The 16,843-nt window shown below is 47.3% G+C and overlaps 1 protein-coding gene across 4 annotated transcripts in view; it reads right to left on the reverse strand.

Moving 5' to 3' along the window:
* The window catches only part of agap1 (ArfGAP with GTPase domain, ankyrin repeat and PH domain 1), a 41,154-nt gene that overhangs the window by 5,036 nt on the left and 19,275 nt on the right, over window positions 1-16,843 (reverse strand). For all 4 annotated transcript variants that reach the window (XM_088399662.1, XM_088399652.1, XM_088399636.1 and 1 more), the window contains 7 exons: window positions 12,144-12,248; window positions 9,954-10,122; window positions 9,288-9,458; window positions 7,304-7,465; window positions 5,032-5,186; window positions 4,883-4,973; window positions 4,553-4,775 (listed from right to left, as the gene is read on the reverse strand). In XM_088399662.1, the coding sequence (XP_088255788.1) occupies window positions 4,553-4,775; window positions 4,883-4,973; window positions 5,032-5,186; window positions 7,304-7,465; window positions 9,288-9,458; window positions 9,954-10,122; window positions 12,144-12,248 (1,076 nt within the window). The remainder of the gene's footprint in view (window positions 1-4,552; window positions 4,776-4,882; window positions 4,974-5,031; window positions 5,187-7,303; window positions 7,466-9,287; window positions 9,459-9,953; window positions 10,123-12,143; window positions 12,249-16,843) is intronic.

Here is a 16,843-nt window from a genome sequence, read left to right on the forward strand (position 1 = left end):
CTATCCATGACCCTCAAACACACCGTGATAATCACACCCAGCTAATTAGCATAATTACACACTAAATTAATTTAACACCACTTTAACTGATCTTTCCAACATGGGAAGTCCAGATGTGACTATTTACAATTTTGGTATTCTTTTGTCTGCCAAATGGCATCAATAAGTAATTAGGTTATTCTTTTGATTCAAATATTTATTCTGAATTTGTATTATTTATTTTTTATATTAAGAGGCAGAAAAAAATTAAGCGTATTTACCCCTCTTCATTGGAAACACTTTAATTCCAAAAGCTCACTCAATCACGTAAATCCAAAACCCCTCACGAATAAAGCAAAAGGGAATAACTGAGGGGTATTGACTTTCGAATTAAAAAAAAAAAAAATAAAAAAAAATGAAGGCCTTCAGCCTGTGTTGCCCTTTTCGTCCTGACCATCATTCAAAGCCTTCCCTCGCACAGTGGAGTCAATCAAAAATCAATCACCGCCAAAACGAGCGACATTCATACATGTCCGCTGCATTTTGATAACAACGCAATCCACCGCGGCATCAACAACACCCGATTGTCTAGAGCGATCTCACATTTGCACTTTTCCACTCTAAACTACAGTCCATAAAAAAAAGCGGCCTTCGACTTGCCGCAATTTACTCTTTCAAAGTAAAAGCTTTACGAGTTAAAAGGTACAACCTGCAAAAAAAAAAAAAAGCTGCGACTTGAGCTAATAGGCTTCTGTTCAAGGCAATCATTAATTACAGTTGGAGAGGGTGTGTGTGCGCCGCGTCAGAGGTAATGAGCGGTAGGAAACAGGGTTAAGAGTGACACCGTGTCAGTGGCTCCTCTTCTGGCCTAATTAGCCCTCTAATTAATAGATTAATAGATGGGAAAGAGCATCAGCTAACTGCCGAGCTAATGCGCGGTCGAGATGAATCACCGCATCACGTTTTTTTGTCACAAGGTGAGCCGCAGAATGTTCCACTCAAACCTACTGCACGTCAATTCGCCCGTGCCGGGGAGAAAAAAAAAAAGTCAAGACAAAGAACAAGGGGACGAGGCCGAAATCAATTAGCCTTTGCCGGACGGTCGTTAGCTGCCCTCCGATAGGCACGGATCATTAAAGGAGATGAGAGGGGGGAGGGGGCGAGTCCTCGGCGCAACTCGACGAGACGGACGGGTTAACCGATGCAAATGAGGAGAGGGACAATCGGGGGAGAAAAAAAAAAAGTATGTCGGCGGAATCTCTCTCAGGGTAATTTAACGAGCAGATGTGGAAAGCCACGTGAAACCTTTTTGGATCACAGCAGAAGGAAGTCAGACATGAAGACGAGAAACATGAATTGAAAGTTTGAGCTTTTTTTTTTTTTTTGCTAACAAACCAGGGAGGGCGTGTTGCCTTGGTAACATGAAAGTCTGCCCCAATGAGGAAAAAAACGGTGAAATAAAAAATGTCTCAAGTGTTTATCAGCACCTCGTGAACCCATTCAATCCAAACATATTACCCGCAAACGCGAGGAGGGACCCCCCCCCCGCCCCCCAACATGGTATGAGCTACTCGCTGAGTGGGCCAATCAGCCACAGGGTGGGAGGACGCTTACCGGCGGCGCACATATTAGATTACACGTATAGATATACATATTGAGATCCGCCCGAGTCGTGCATGTAGCGATCGTTATTTACTTCCTCGTTACCATGAGTCAGGCATAAAAAAAAAAAAAGCGCTTTTAGCCCACATTAGCGGAACCTCTCGCTGACGCCCAACCATGAAGGGAATCTGATTGGCTCGTGTCAGCCGGTTTAATGTCAATAGTAAATTGGAGGGCTCATTAGGCGAGTCGGAGGACGCGGCTGCGGGCGCCAGCGAGGCAGTCATGTAAAAAATAATGTCTATTAGGACTCATTTAATCAAGGATGAATTAGAATGTAGGCCCAATTATTTGCACTGGCCCGCCTGTCAGGAGGCTTCTTTCTGCCAGCGTGCGCTGTTTAAAATGCAGGCCGAGAGCGGGGGGCCGCGCATAATGGCCGAGGGATTAAGACGGGCGGCCCGCTCACCGTTGGGCGGAAGGGGAGCTCGGCGACACACGAGTTGTTCCAGCGAAGAGAAACGCCGCTTGGTTTGTGAGTGACTTATGAAATGTACTCCGGTAAATCTCGATTCTCGTGCGGGGGTTCCGAATATTCCTCTTCCGATGTGTGTTATGATCAGAGAACCGGGACAGCAGCAGCAGTATCCCCTCCTCCTCCCCCTGCTCTGACCCTGGGGGACAATTATCTCGTGTGGACCCCCCCCACCCTTTTTCCTGGCCGCCCCCATCATGTCCCTTGAGCCCAATCCCACCACCCTGCCGTGGCGGCCACCGCACCTGACACCCCACCTCAGATTAAAAGCAGCAGGTCTCATTTGAAATCTGTTGGTGGTGGGATGGCCATTTTAGGATTGTGGGTGGGGGGGGCATATTATTACTCTTGTATTCATTGACGTCCCTGCGGACAGGACCGCGTGGAATTAATAGCGGCTCAGCATCTGACACGCATGGGTCGCTGTGAAGTCATGCTTCCTGTCTGGAGACACCAACTTCACCTTCCTGGTCTGAGCATTTGTTTGGTTGGCGAGGCTCAAAGTGGGGGGGGAGTCACATGTTTTGAATGCGCGGAAACATGAGCAGAACCAGGCCAAGGCCAGCCTCTGGGAAAACCCGCCAAAGGTCATTATTTGGAAGAAGCGACATGGTCACCTCTGTAGTCTGGAAGGCAGGAGGCCGGTTTAGCGGCGCTGTCACTTGCCGTCCGCCGCCGTCGTTTTAACACGCCGCGTCAAGCCGAGCCCAACGAGGCCCAGGGTGCGGCCGGGCGCGCTGGTGTTGGCGTGTCACTCCGCACGTAATTAAAACAATGAGCTGCGACGCCAAGCCCACAAGCGCGGTTGAAGCGGCCGACCCCCCCCCCCGCTCCAACACGGGCAGCCGGCCCAAACTTAGCAGCCCCCTCAGCTGTGGCATCAGCTGTGGCGCCGATACCGGCGAGCGTGCCAGCTGAGGTGAAGACGCTTGACCGCGGGCGGTCGGAGGGGTTAATGGGAACGTTTAGAGGATGGCGCGGTCTTTTTTTGGCGCTCCGGAGAAATCCTCGCGAAAGAAGCCGACGGCGCGACCGAATCCTTCGTTTCCCTGACGCTAATGTGACCCCGGACGAGACAATGTTGTGGGTGGGCTTACGGCGGGCCGTGAACGGTGGGTGCAAAGCGGCGCTTGATAAAGAGATGATGACAACAGCTGGAGAGCGGCCTGTCACATATCTCATCGGACAGGGGCGTGATCTCCATGAACATAATTTCTCCCTCTGGCCAGACCAGCGAGGGGAGGGGAGGTGAGGAGGAGGTGTTTAATACAGGCAGCCATGCTAATGCACCTCCTTGGCCAACCCTCCTCCATTTCCCCCTGGGCTCCAACCAACCTACTCCCTTTGCCATCCTTTCTTGCATCATTTCTTCCCCGCTCGGTCATTAGGTGGCTCACCTTCCCTTCTTTCCACCTTCTCTCGTTTTCTCTCCTTTGCTCCCCACCTTTGCTCTTTTGCTGAGTCTCCTACTTTCCACCCAAGCTCCAAACAGGATGTGGTTGGGAGGCGTGAGCGTGTTGGGGGCAGACCTTGACAGACAGGAGGTCAGTGTAATTGCTGCTGGCCATATTTAACATTAAGATAATCAGGCCATTAATTACCCTTTGGATCATTAAATCAGCCACTTGCAAAATGAAATTTCGGCCTCTATTACTCACTTGAGAGACCATGTGAGGGGGTGGGGTGAGTGTTCCATCTATCTGTCTCACCCGACTCCCCCCCCTCCCCTCTGGCTTCCCTGTGATCCTTTCAATTGCCTGCACAACAAGGGCTGGCATCCTCGACCAAATATGGCGCCCGGCTGAAGACCGTGACAATGACCTCCCCCCTCTACTCACTCCACCAAAAACAAATTAAAATCAGTTTCAATAAATATTATCTTCGGCTATTTCCATTGCTCGCCATCCAATTATAAATAGCTGGTGTTTCTCGCGTGCGTTTCTCGCTCGGCCCAAGGTTCTCCTAGCACGCAGCCGTGAAACGAGCGTGACGTTCCGAAGGGTATGGATACAGAAGTCATGAACAGGGCGGGAGAGAAAATCAAGGCACTTAAGGAATGGCCTGATAAATACTATCGACGGGGCCGGAGAGGGATGCAGCCGCAGTGGAGCGCGGCAGCTAAATTGAGATAATATTGACTTGCTCTAATCTTTTCAGGGGGAAACATACATCAGATTAATAAATAAATAGCAACATGAGCAACAATAAAAGCATTAGCGCTCTGATGGACTAGGGTTAATGACACGTCAATACGCTCAGTGTGTGTGTGTGTGTGTGTGTGTGCAGTCGATGGCGGACTGATTGATGTTCATTTGCATTTCCACCGCGGCCGTTACACTTTTGCGCTCATTTGTACTCTTGCTTCTCTGTCAATAGCTCTCACCCAAACAGCGCCCCCTACCGGCGTTCCAGTGAAAGGGCAGCAGGTTTGCCTACCTGCTGGCATCCGGTCCAGGCTTCAGGTGACCCTGCGAGTTGGCCTCCCACACGCTGTTGGCAAACTCGTTGCCGATGGCCGACATGACCTTGATGAGTTCCAGCGGCCACTCGTCGAGGTCCAGCGAGCGTACCCGGGACAGGTGGGTGCCCAGGTTCCTGTGGATGCCCGAGCACTCGATGCATATCAGGGCACCGAGGTTGAGGCTGGCCCAGTCTGGGTCTGCAAAGTGGCAGCATTAGTGGCAACTTTGGAATTTATTTTTTTCTATTTCTCTCATGACCCGCGATCTAAAGAGTTCATTCAAGGAAACAATCTTCTCTACTCACTTTGAGAGTCACAGTCGGCACAGCGGCTATTTCCACGAATACTTCGGATGGACTGCAGCGCCATGGCCTCCGTCTGGCTGGTCAGACGAGACTGGAAGAAGGACGCCGACGTGAGTGCACGTCGCTGAGGTGCTCACAAAAGCACCCACCTTGTTTTTGCTGCTCTCACAGGACTGAAGACTGGCCAGGATCTGACCCTCGATGACCTGCACCCAGGCGTCTCGCTCCTCGTACGAAGTGGCTTCGAAATGCCACGTTTGACCCGTAAGTGATACGATGGTGAACTCAAAGTTCTCCTCTTGCTCTGTTGGGGGAAGAGAGAAACGAGTAATTCGAGGAACTCCACCAAAAAGAAATAAATAAAATGTGCATTTTGCATCAAACTGCACTTGGCCATCTTCATTTTCAAAATCTTAAAAGTACATGAGCACATTGATGAAACCACTCCAACTACTGAAAATGATCTTTGGAGATATTCGATTTGATTCGCCGATTCCGAAAGTGCCGCAAACGCCGGATGGAAATGATTTTCAAGTGGGCCTCCTTGTTTCGCGCTGCGAGTAAATCCTCCGTTTTGAGACGGCGCGGCGGCGGCGTCGACGAGCGTATCCGAGTGCTGCCAGACGGCCGCTCGCTCGCTATTGGTAATTACCGCCGGCGCTCTCGGCTACTGTGAGCGACATTCACGCAGAGAGGCGGCGTCGAGGCAATTTGTGAACTCTGACACCGGCAACCTTTAGCGGCACAAACAGAACAAACCAAATACAGGGAGGGGGGGGCGGCATGCATACTGTGCGCCTGTTGTGTATGTGACAGCGGGCCGCCAGGTGCAATGAGAGGGGAGGTGTGAGGGACACAAACGGGGCCTGGGGAAACACAAATTAAAAGCTTAAATGTCAGCGCGCACAGTATTGCTTTGCGACACAGGTCATTACTCTCCATATCAGCGGCCTTTTACTACTTTAATAACCTGGAAAATAGTGCGACGCAAACGCTCACGTGGACACAAAGCTCGGATAATGTCGCCTGATATCCCTTGGCGTGCCTTCCGGTCACAGAAAAAGCGAGGTGGGATCAACAGGTCATGTGACACGGGCCAGGTATAAAGTGGACCGCACACAGACAGCCTAAGCGCTCAGTTGACATCAAAAACCAAACGCTCACATATTATATGTCATTGGTTTGAAATTAGATAATAATTGGCCAAAATGTTGTACAATTTGACAATCAACACTTATTTAATATCCATCAAGCTCCATAAGCAGACTTCTTCTCACACTGGCGGAGCTAGAGAGGGGGCCGGGGAGGTCACTGGGCCCCCCTGAAATATGTTCAGATCTCCCTGGTGCCTAAGCCAGACATTTGACTGTTTTTTTTTTTTTTTTTTTTACATTTTACCCAGTACGGCATAGAGAATAAATAGCTTAATAGCATTTTTTAAAGAATATTTTGGGTTTGTGAGAGAATTTTTTTTTTTTTTTTTGCGGATTTTCTGAAATTTTCTTCATCTACTGCCACTGACAAATTCTCCTTTGTTTTTCCCCGAATAGCAATTGACGCATTATCGATCTTGGGGTCTCCTTAACACATTTGAAGGTCCAGAAATGACACACTGCATACGTCCATTTGTCGTAATGGTTCGTCTATTCTTGTCATTCAGAAAATAGTCGATTAATTATTCAATCTCCATGTTTTGTGTGCGTCTAAACAATAATTTAATGTATTACTTGTAAGTTACCAGCAAGAGATGGAGCGAGACCGTTCCCAAACGTTGCCACTGAGCAGCAACTGTCACGCCTGCTCTTCTTCCGGTAACCAAATCAATTGTTAACTTCAATTTTGACTGCGGCGGGTCTAATCAGGGGAAGCTGGGAGACAAGAGGGCGTGCCTCCCTCATGAATTACGCCGGGCTTCGCTCTGACACGACGATACTTCAGCCACCTGTCCGCCCGCCCGGCGTGACAAGCGGCGGCGAGCCGGCGGCCGCCTGAGAGCGCTCGCTGCTTAATGGCTAAATTGGGAAGACTGTAACGAATCGCTTATTGAATAATGGAAGTGACACGGCGGATAAAAGATTTCAATACCACAGATTATTTATAATATTTCACTTAAGCCTCTCTCGGGAGGGATGAAGAGCGTTGCTGATGAAACGAGAACAAAGAGCAGAAACAGGAGGAGGAGACGTGATGGAATTAGGAAATGATGATGAAGGAAGGAGGTGAAAAGAACCAAAAGACAAACTAGTAAATTTGTCTGTCCGACTATAATTTCCCTCGTCAGCTGCTCGATGGGGAAGCCAACGTTACATCTGCTACGGCTGCTCGCACATCTGTTCTGCATGCGTGCAAGAGATTTTGAGCTTCGTGGCCAAAACGTGTCAAAACACAAGCGAGGACGATGGCGGAAGCTGCCGGTGTTACCTTCGGCGGTACCGGCGAGGCCGTCCGCTTTGAAGTTGCTGGTGCTTTTCTTCCGCCGGTGCTTTTTGCGGTTGGCGTGCGGCGATGGCGGCGGCTCCATCTTGGGACTGGTTGTACTGGAGATGCTGGGACTGGAAGACATGCAGTCGCCCAAGGCCCCGTCTGGAAAGAGACGGACGGAAGCGCCTTAAACAGCTGGAACGTTTCATGAGACGTCGTGGAAATGGGAAATTTTGGAAACATTCCAAATTGAAAACTTTCCATGGAAATTACGAGAATGGACTTTGAAGGCAATATAATCAAGGAAAAATATTTGGGCTGCAACTAACAATTATTTTATGAATCGATTAATTTCTCGATTACTTTGACGATTGATCGGAATAAAAATATATTTTTTTTAATGCCCATCACTTTATTTAAAAATATGACGATTACGATTGGTTAAAAAAAATAGGTAAGAAATGTAGATGATCGTAAACACAGTTTGAAAATGTATGATTCAATACGAAGATATACTTTCATTAAGAACAACATAAATCAGACTTTTACTTTTATAAATCAAAAACTGTGACTCAAAACCAAAAAAAAAAACAAAAAATTCCGATGAACTCCCATGGAAAGTTTCCAAATTTGAAAAAAATTCTCAGAATTCCTTGAAGACACTTTGGATCGAAACAAAAACAAATGTTACAGGCTCTAGAAATCTTAATCATAAAATCATTCAGCCTTGACAAGGTGCACATTTTTTTTCCCTGCATGACTATGATGCTGATTGGAAAGTGAAGGTGGGCCGCATTTGTAGAACACGAGCGGCGTCTCTCTCCGCCCTCCATCTCGATCGCGGCTGCTGACAGCTGTGACTAGCGGCGGAATAAAATAACATTCAGTTTCCATCAATATCACAGCGCGGCGGTGACACTGACATGGCCACAGTATAAGTGTGTGTGTAGATGTAAAAACACACACACACACACGCACGCACGAGCTCACTGGCCGCCACACGGCAGACAGCCCCAAGGACGGCCATAACTTATTTTACAATCGTTTAGTCTCAGCTCAAGTGGAAAATGTGACAACTTATCTCTGCTGACAAGATGCCATCCCCGAGCGCGCAATTAACCGGCGTGGATTAACGGCGCTCCCATCTGCGCGCTGCGCTCCATCCACATCAAACAAGCCCCCCCCCCTTTCCTCCCCCACCAGCACGCAGCCTGGAGACTTCCTCCTTGACTTTCTCCATGATTGTTTCTCTTCAGCCCGTCAATAGTTTGGACAACGGCGGCTTGGCGGGACGATCAGCAGTGACTTTTCGTCCGCTCGCCGTGACGTCACTAATACACCTTGCGAACATTTCCGGTGAACTTAAGTTACGATGGGGAACTTTGGAATTATTGGAAATGATTTGGAGAAATAAAAAAAATTTGCTGAAATGCTGGCAGGTCAAAAGAAAGGCACGGTATAAAAAAAAAAAAAGAAGGGTGAAAGAGCTCGAGAGAAAGCCCTTGTTGGGTGTGTGAGAGCACCCCGCTGAAATCGTTTCACACCTTTAAACATTATTTGTGGAAGGAGGGAGGGCTGGAGGGGCAATATTTAAGATGTAACTGTCAGTGTCAGTCAAGATGATCGTCACTGCATTGCAGCATTCCGGTGTGTGTGTGTGTGTGTGTGTGTGTTGGGCATGGTCCACAACTGGTATTAACGCTCTGGCAGGTGGATCAAAACAATAAGTAGACGTAAAGAAAAAATTTTGAGAAAATGAGTTGGAACTATTTTATGGAAATACAATTTTTTTTTCATATCGCCTGGATTGACGTGCTATGCTAATTGTCACACGTGACGTGCTTAATGCTCAGTTCCGCCCACCGACCATAAATTTTTTTCACGTAGTCTTATTTTTGCTTGCCCCCCACAAAGTCAAACGTCTAAGCGACTCCAACTATCCCACCGGCTATCGTTATTTCTTTGAATCGTTGTGGTTACTAACCTGTGCCGATTCCCGAGTTGGCAATGACGCCGGCGTCGGTCCACTGGTCGGCACTGGAGACGGAATACGAGCGCTGGTGCCCGCCCATGCCGTCCGAGCCTCGGCTGTTAAAGGACATCAAGCTTATGCCGCTCGCCATCTGAGAGACCGACGAGCTGCTGCTCACCGAACCTGTCGAGACACAAAATCGTTTTTTGATCAAATCTCGGCGGGAAGGAACAATAGGGAACCTTCTTTCTGTGTGTGACACGACTTAATATTTGGGTGTGATTCCTCCATCTGACCTTTCACATCATTCCTCCTGACCTCTCGTTCTCTCTTAATAGCCCCCCCCCCAACCCATAAAGCCTTTCCTCACCGACTGCAGCTCATTTCTCGGTGCTGGCAGAGTAGATTCCGTCTCTGATTGCATTAATATTCATGACAATAATTAGTACACGAGTACGCCTCACTGAATATTCATGCTATTAGCTCGGCCTCCTGAACGCGAGTGTGTGTGTGTGTGCTTAACAAACAGACGCGTGTCTCCTTTACGACATCTTTTGTCAGGTGCTAATCATCACTCGCAACCTCCATTCCAGCTGCCTTTATTGATTTCAATGAGAGTCGGAAATGAAAATGTTGATTCTCGAGGATGTCAAATTGTCTACCCCCCCTTCTCCTCACCTGGAATGTGTCCCAGTTGCAGGCTGCTCATATCCTTGGTCAGCCCGTTGGTTTTGGGGCTGGGCATGACGGCGCAGGTGGACACGGCCCGCGGCGGCCGTTTACCCGGCACCTTCACCGTGGTCCTGAGTAGGTCAATCTCTTTCCCGTGGACGTTCTGCATATAGTCCTGAAAGGGATTACACAAAAAAAAAAAAACCTCCACTGACCCTTACATTTGTATTTGAATAGTGACGAGACTGTGACGAACAAAAACCGCACTAATCCCTTTAGATGGGCTCAAGTGGAGTCCAAACTCAAAAGAGGAGCAATGCTACTGATCATGAGGCCTGCTCTGATGTGTTTGGGAGGAACAAGGGGCACTTCTTCACCCCCCCCCCCGGTCCAACCCCATGGTGAGGAGGCTTGGCATTATCGGAGCTTGCTGGAGATGAGAGGTGCTTCGCCACTTTAATGTTGACAAATTGATTCGTAAAATGTATTCGGTAGAACATTTACATCGATGTCGTTACGTCTGGCGTTCTGTATTACTTTGACTGCTTCGAACCTTTTAATCCTCACACACTCGCACACACACTTCCTTTCTTGTCCGGGGCTGACAAAAGGCCAATTGAAAGCCAAGTGCTCTTGATGGCGTCTTAACAAGCCACTGGAGAGCCATCGAGCCGGCAGCCCACTGGGTAAAGCCCGACACACAAAGACACGCACGCGCATTTCGCCAACAGATTGACCGAGGTAATTGAGTCTCCATTTGCATCGGGGTACTTTCATCATCGGCCCAGTTGTCCTCTCGATTGCTCGGCGTCCGGGCCCCGATGTGTATCGACTGGATGCATCAACAGCAGGTGGCCGCAGTAGAAATGTGTGTGTGCGCATAAAAGTGCTGACACAGATGAATCCATACATAGATCGATGGAGACATCATGAAAAAGACAAATTAAAAAAAAAAAAAATCTGTTATGTTAAAAGAGGCGGAGTCAAGGGCGGGGCTACAGGTGAGGACGAAGGGCTCACTCCATCGTGACTTGACAAAGGCGAGAGTTGCCTCGCACTTTCCCGGCCGCCAATAAGCCGTCGTTGTTTCCATCCGCTTAATTAGCGACATTAATGTGATTTCTTTGCACATAGTATGGCAATTAGCAGCGCTGATTGAGTTTCATCCGATTAGCCTCTGCAAACATGCTAATTGACGGCGAGCTTCTCAGGAAAACCAGTGTTTTTGTGCCCCGGGCATTTTGCGTGTACTCATGTGTTAAGTGATGACTTTTCGCACTAATTTACTGCATCAGCCGTTCTAATCGCTGACGGAAGCGCGAGCTTTGCTCAAGTGTGTCAGGAGAAGGCGCCAGAGGGAATCGAACCCACGACCTCGGGGTGCAGTCGCTCGGCTCCGGAGGGCTTCCGACATCAAGTGACACAAGCACGCCAACAGATGACAGAACGAAAAAAAGCAATGGTGGCAGATCGTGTTAATTCACTCGTGGGTCCTGAAATTGGGAAGAATTAGCGTGACTGATGCTCACAGTTGAAACGTGTCAAGAGAGCGTGAGACAAAGTGTTAATTTTTTTTAAAATTGTATTTATTATTTAAAAAATATTTTATTTATTATTTTATTCATTATATTGACCTAATAAATAAACTAAATAAAGACATTTTATTTATTATATTATTATTCATGTTCACCTAATAAATAAATACATTTTTTTAATTGTATTTATTTAAAAAATATTTTATTTATTATTTTATTCATTATATGACCTAATAAATAAATAAATTAACTAAATAGACATTTTATTTATTATTATATTATTACTCATGTTCACCTATAAATAAATTTTTTAAATTGTATTTATTATTTAAAAAATATTTATAAAATATTTTATTCATTATATTGACCTAATAAATAAATAAATTAACTAAATAGACATTTTATTTATTATATTATTAATCATGTTCACCTAATAAATAAATACATTTCTTTTAATTATATTTATTATTTAAAAAATATTTTATTTATTATTTTATTCATTATATTGACCTAATAAATAAATAAATTAACTAAATAGACATTTTATTTATTATTATATTATTAATCATGTTCACCTAATAAATAAATACATAAATAGACATTTTATATTCATTTAAATTAGCCGAGTAGGAATTCAAGTGAGTGTGTGCGCATGTCTTACGTGGAGACTGGGGTGGTAGGTGAGCAGCCCATTGTCGCACAGCGTCACATACTTTTTCTTCCACTCCTTGTTGAGGGACTTGCCGCTCCTCTTCAGCAGCATACCCTGGAGACGAGCACGTATTGAGTATCGAAGCCAAACATGCAACGTGACTGCCCGATGCGGACACAACCATGTCGGAGGAAGCACACACTTGCACAAAAGATTTATTGCTCGCTATCTCGGTCATAAATGAGCGTCAGATCTTCAAATTTTTCTTTAATTTACAACAAATTGCTACAAATTGCCTCGGGACGAAGGATAGAGATTAGCCTACGCGACACTGCAATCTGCCTTTACAGAAGATATATGTAGGAGTGAGATTTACATTCAAAATGTTCCCCATCCCTAAAAAAGAAATCTTGTAGTTCAGTCAAGAGACAACGCTTCAATCAAAAAACATCCACTAACGAGTGCATTTAGTGCCATAATCACGCAATTGTCCGTCTCGGCGTACACGAGCGCCTTAACGAGCTTACGACATTGCCCGGCGTCATTTAATTGTCTGACTTTTTCCCTCTTCAGGCTTGTTAACGTCGCCGCTTCTCTGCTCGCCGCTCCTACGCGCATCAGCCGCGGCTGAGTGAGCAGCGAGGCCGGGCGACCGCCGCCCACACTTCATTTGTGCTCCGTTCATTAGGTGAGAGAGCACGAAGGTCGCGTAGATGGCGGGGAGAAAAAGGCACGGCGAGGGGGAGGAGTGACGGAGGGGTAATGGGAGGCGGCGGCAGCGGATAAAACTGTCCACTGATTAGCAATTAAAGCCGTGCTGCCACGCGTGTCATTCCACTGGACCTCAACAACATTAACACGCCGACACAGGATATTAATAGAGTCCAGCCGTAAAGGGAGGGGGAGGGGGGAGGGGGGGGGAGGCATGCGGCGGCAACACCCATGGAGGAGGAGACGAGGCGCTGCTCTCAACGCTCAGCTTTGATTAAGACAACCGGTGTTTGAGGGAAGAGCTGGAAATGAATTTGGGAGAGCCGGCGGTTGAGGGAGCGAGGGGCAGCGGGGTGACCCAACATTTCCGGCGCTTCGCGGTGAAATCAGAAATAATACATCCTCGAAAAAAAAAACCAAATAAACAATTCAAGTGAAGCCATCAGGTCCACTTTACCAAGATGTGGAATGACTTGATAAACCGATCGTACAAAAATCCCCCAATTTTTATTTATTTTGAGGTCATGTTGGGCTTGAACCCGCAAAACCCGATTTAGTCAGGACGGATCGAAACCAAACGTGGAAGGTGATTCAGAAATATTCAGAAGATTGTCGAGACCTGGGTCGTGAGTGCTCCACTGCTAACATTCCTCACGTTGGCCTCTCCGAAAGACTTTTTTGGGACAGGAGCTATCAGACTCGTTTGAGTCATCCGTCCTACGCGTGACACGCGATCGCTTTGCATGAGGCTAACCGAACGCCGACGGCTAACATGTTTCATTATGCGCGTCTACGGGCTCGGTGACACACGCGGCACGATTCGCCTTCGGGAGCCGCCTGGGCTGTCGTGACGGCGCGCAAGGTCCCCCGTGCGGGGAAATAAATATGTCCTCGGATATACTCACTTGGCACTTCCCCGCCACGTGAAGTATTGTGGCCTAGTGCTTAGGAAAAGGTCGATAGCTAGGGGGAGGGAGGGGGGGGGGAGATGGCGGAGATGATGTCATTTGTTAAACGCCCCAAAAAATGTCCAAAGGCAAATGACGAGCGTCACAGTTAAGCTCAGGTAGAGGAAGCCGGACGGTGAATAAAGACTGAGAAGAAGTAGTGCTTAGCAAAGGTCGCCTGTTGGCGGGGGGGCTGAGCGATGAGGTCATTCATTAGATGACGCATGGTACCTGAGGCTCGTGCGGCAGACAAAGATGTTGGATGGGCCTGAGCTACCTTCCACAAAACTGGGACGTCGCAATTTTCATGTTCAACTTTCTCGAGACTTAGCAATTAAGCCCAAGATTTAAGAATCGGTAATTATTATTTATTGGTTAGACTAGAATCTCATGGGTGTCAAAGGCAAGTCCCGGGGGCCAGATACGGCCCGCCGCGTCATTTCGTGCGGCCCCGCCGAAACAAATTGTGCATCGACTTCAGGTGTCAAATAATAAAAATCGTAAATTGTCTTCACTTTTAGAAAATAGAGAAATTGCTAGCAATTTTTTATTACCATCCATCTTTTTTAAATATCTGAGCAGTTTTGTATGGCCCTACTACGTGGGGTTGCATCTAAAACTGGACAGGGGCTCTTGCGGACCGGACTTGGTGACCCCTGTATTAGATATTAGAGCTGGACTATATATTTTTTTTTAAAAGCAGTACGTTTCGGATGGCTTTAACCAGACCAAGTGCTACTAGCGACATCATGCTAGCTTCTTTTGTGTGAAGCAGTAACGTTACTTTCCCGGTCGGCTCTTAACTAATAGAGTATTTAATCCCTCCATCACCCCGATGTTGCTTACACAATGGACGGGTCCAAAAGGAGATGGAGGCGGCGCTCGATGGCGGCCGAGACAGAGTAGGGACACGCTTTGCACAGAGCAGACGGATCAGTGAGGGGCCGCGGCCCTTTTGTTCGTGGAAATCCCACAAGAGCAGGGAGCTAAATTGGAGGTGTCACCCTTGGACAGCAGACTTGTGGGGGGGTGACAGTGGGTGGGAGGGAAGCTGGACGCTGCCTCCGCTATCGCGCCGGCCATCGAAGCTCATCCATCATGCTTTCAGACAGCGCGTGTGTGCTCGCGGCGAGATTGCGGGCGGCGTGGCCAAACGGTTGATATGTGATGGGCGGAACGGGATCAAACTTTTACAAACTTTATTGGAAATCACTGTGCTAAAAACAGATTTTGAAGATTGGGAAGAAAAAAAAAAAAGGTTGACTCAGGGCTGCTTTCCCCCGAAATCCTTCAATTTAGCGACGGGAGTCACGAATGACGAACCCAAAAAGCTTACCGCAGCGGTTAGTTAGTTTTAGTGTATTAACAGACATAAAACACGAAGAGCCTCGGGCCAGCGGCGGTCATCATGCGACGAGCCCGTGGCAAACAAAAAGTGGAAATGAGGCGTAATGAGTATGTTCTTTGATTGACGCCGGCGTGCCACGCTTTAATTATTCCTCCGACTAAAATGGGAGCGACGCCCCCTGCGAAAATCTCATTTGCAGGGGTGAGCGCGCGTGACAAAAATGTCATCATGGCCAAAATGGCTCCGAGCAGTGACAACCTTTCACGGGGAAATGATATTTTTCGGATCCGGCGAAATGCGGATCGTGTCACCCTCGTTAAAGCCTTGATAGCAGGTCTTTAATATTCACCGTCTTAATTAGGGCCACAGTTAATTTCATTAAATTCTTTGGCTGCTAAATGAAGCAGATTATGAGACATCTTTTATTGCCAAGCGTGAAATTACAGCCTGCGAGTCGCCAATGGCGGCCCAAACTAATGAATTACAGGGTAAATAACATCCGAATTAACCATGCAATTTAACTCCTGACAAAGCAGCAGGCGCCGAGAGGGGACGAGCACACTTGTCAAAACCAGCCAGCCCCGTGCTCGGCTTCAACACGGAGAGCCAATTACGCCGCTAATCGTTTCCTTCCAAGACAGAGTTTCGTCCCGTGTCGGGAAGTACGCCGCGTGTACGATTCGGAACGATCGGTGGGCGGGGTCACCAAAAATTCACCGGTACGTCCAAAGGTTTCCATTTTCACTTTCTCGTCTTGTTTTCTTATCAGTTTGTTTCTATTTTGGGCGAACAGTCACAACGGAAGTGATAATATTAATCCGAAAAAAAAAAAAATCTTATTCAATTGAAATATTGTTATCGGGGAAAGTATGTCATAGAGGATGAGATGATTAGGGAAATCTCCAGGCCCTCTCTCTTCCCGTCAGCATTCTCTTCATCAGACATCATTCATAATCATTCCTTACTGCAAGGCGCACACACGACTTAATGCTGACTGACACCGGTTTGCTTTTTTCATCCGGCCGCGATCTGCTCCTGCCATTATGATTTCAGGTAATGTCGTTGACCTGCAACACGATTTCCCTTCAGAGTTGCCGTCATTTTTGGAATATTTACGGGTTTCCCTGTTTTTTTGTAATTATTTGAATCCTGGCACGATTGGTCAAAATCCCAAACGTGCGTCTCCGACATTTCTCAACGGCAGCCTCGGGCTCCTTTTTTTCGTGAGAGTTTGTCGGTCCGTCACGAGTTCCTCAAACTCCTCGGTGAACTTGCCTGACAAGAGACTGGAGTGAGCCGTTTGCTTTCTCTGCGCCAATTAGCGGCTAATTAGCGAAGTGGAGCAGATGTGGAGGAGTAAACAAAGCTGGATGCATGCGCTGCATTCCAGGAGGGGAGAGGGAAAAAAAAAAAAAAAAAAAATGGCCCCACGGTTTATTATTCAGCGGGACATTTCACTCACCATTAGGTCTGCAGAAACTCATAGCGGAAGAATATTTCACCACACATCATTTTGCCAACAGTTGAAGGAAAACAGCAATCAGAAATACGATAAGTCCGTTTTTTTTTTTCCTCCGACTAGTTGGATTTGACCTCCCTGCGGCTGAGCGACGATAGCGTGACCAAAACGACCTCATCCGCTAATATGCGGATAAATGTGCATGCTTAAAAAAAAAAATCCAAGTGTGTAAACATAATAGGTG

Source organism: Syngnathus floridae, chromosome 2 (assembly GCF_059516105.1).
Source record: "Syngnathus floridae isolate MCC-2025c chromosome 2, RoL_Sflo_1.0, whole genome shotgun sequence".
Lineage (NCBI taxonomy): Eukaryota > Metazoa > Chordata > Actinopteri > Syngnathiformes > Syngnathidae > Syngnathus > Syngnathus floridae.